Here is a 2,234-nt window from a genome sequence, read left to right as displayed (position 1 = left end):
CAGACAACGTGAACGTAGTATAATCACCTCTCTCTAGTCTCTGTCTCTCTTATCGGCTTTGAGTCCTGTCTCCTATTTTATATATACTCATATAATAAAGAAAAAGAAAAGAAAAACAAATTTCTAGCCAAGCCTAGCTAGTATTTAGCCTATAAGTGGTGTATAGTCTAGGAACCCGATTCATTTCACCACCATCCTTCTCTTTGTTTAATTTTTGTTTCTCTACTCTGAACCAAGACAAGGTGGTGGAGAATAACAAAGTAACCAACAAGAGACATGTCTTGTAATAATGGATTAGCTTTCTTCCCTGAAAATTTCAGTCTTCAAAACCATCAACAACAAGAAGAAGATCATCCCCAACTCCTTCAAGACTTCAATGGTACACTACATACATCGCATTAACACCTTTTCTCAAACTTTTAAAAATCCTCTGTTCTTTGATTCTCACGATCTGCTCTGTTTTTCAGGGTTTCTAGGTAAGAGATCTCCAATGAACAACGTACAAGGGTTTTGCAATTTAGATATGAACGGTGAGGAAGAGTACTCAGACGATGGATCTAAGATGGGAGAGAAGAAGAGGAGACTGAACATGGAGCAATTGAAGACGCTAGAGAAGAACTTCGAGATTGGTAACAAACTCGAGTCAGATCGAAAAATAGAGCTGGCTCGTGCCTTGGGATTACAACCTAGACAAATCGCTATTTGGTTCCAGAACAGAAGAGCTCGATCCAAGACAAAACAGCTCGAGAAAGACTACGACATACTTAAGCGTCAGTTCGAGAGTCTTAGTGATGAGAACGAAGTCCTTCAAACTCAAAACCAAAAGCTTCAAGCTCAGGTAAGAACGAAACTTCATAACACAACAAAAGATTAAAGCTCAGCTCTGTTTCTTAGTTCTTTAGTTAAGAGTTTCTTAGATCGGTTTGGTTAAATTATGCAGGTAATGGCATTGAAAAACAGAGAACCAATAGAATCAATCAATCTGAACAAAGAAACAGAAGGTTCTTGTAGTGACAGAAGTGAGAACATTTCTGGTGACATCAGACCACCGGAGATAGACAGCCAATTTGCTCTAGGCCATCCACCGACAGCTACAACGATGCAGTTCTTTCAGAATTCATCGTCAGAACAGAGAATGGTGAAAGAAGAGAACAGTATCAGTAACATGATGTTCTGTGGAATTGATGACCAGTCTGGGTTTTGGCCATGGCTTGACCAGCAACATTACAATTGAATTGTGGTTCGATTATTATTTTTTTCTATCAAATTAAAATTTTAACATTCTCGTCTTTTTTTTTTTTTAAGTGATGATCCCATTCATTCATGTTTCAAGAATCTATGATTAGTCTAGCTAATATGCATAAGCAAAAAGATCAGACTAGCTTTTTTTTGGTAATGAGATGTAAAATATTATGGGGAATATTCATCATATAATATAATAATTAATCAATCATATGGGACCGATGATTAGACAATAAAAAAAAAGCCTGAACCATGTGGTTGTATATATCGTACAACTCATATCCAGAAACGCTAAGAAAATTTTAAAATATTAAAATCCACCAAAAGTGAAACAAATTATGGTTAAGTGAAAAAAATCACTCTGTCGGGTGAAAAAAATAAAACACTACAACAAAATGAAGGAGGACATCATCCTTAAATAGATAAAATCTTACTATTAAGTATTGATTATGAATTCCATTTATAAACTGTAGAAATCATATAAGTTAAATGGTCCGGTTCAAGTAAATGTGGAAAAGTGTGAAAGAAAGAGCATCAATTTTACAGATTCCGAGGAGAGGATGAGGACAAATAGGGTGGGAAAGTGGTCATTCTCCTTTCTGAAAATGGACCCAACACTTTTTACCCTTTCATCGACACTGACATCTCCCGACGAGGCGACGACTCCAAATTAATTATTTCAGACTTATAAGCTATCACTTACAAAAACTTTAAACCGCAAGCTATTTATAAACCATCCTTATCGTTTTTATGGAATGAGAGTATGCAGGATGAAATGTACGTTGCATTGTAGCGATATATATATGTGTAACACAACTAACAAGACATAAGTTGACACATAAAGTAAAAATGAAAGAGTATATTACATTAACCACGGCAATAAAAATTAAAAAGCTTGTGGAAGGATGGAAAAGTTAAAAAGTGATTAGTTTACGAAGAGATGGGGTTATAAAAAAAATTGATTGGGGAACAAGAAAGCGACAGAATCTGAA

The 2,234-nt window shown here is 35.5% G+C and overlaps 1 protein-coding gene across 1 annotated transcript; it reads left to right on the top strand.

The window, feature by feature from the left end:
* LOC104756837 (homeobox-leucine zipper protein ATHB-23-like) lies at positions 1-1,281 on the top strand. The gene is made up of 3 exons (XM_087494065.1): positions 1-379; positions 468-838; positions 941-1,281. Exons 1-3 carry the CDS (start codon positions 277-279, stop codon positions 1,232-1,234), a joined length of 768 nt encoding a protein of 255 aa, XP_087350191.1. The 5' UTR covers positions 1-276; the 3' UTR covers positions 1,235-1,281.
* Positions 1,282-2,234: the final 953 nt, after the last annotated feature.

The sequence above is a fragment of the Camelina sativa genome, chromosome 17 (genome assembly GCF_030686135.1).
Source record: "Camelina sativa cultivar CO46 ecotype springtype chromosome 17, ASM3068613v1".
Taxonomy (NCBI): Eukaryota; Viridiplantae; Streptophyta; class Magnoliopsida; order Brassicales; family Brassicaceae; genus Camelina; species Camelina sativa.
Note: the sequence above shows the minus strand (reverse complement) of the source record. Positions and strands in the feature narration are given on the sequence as shown.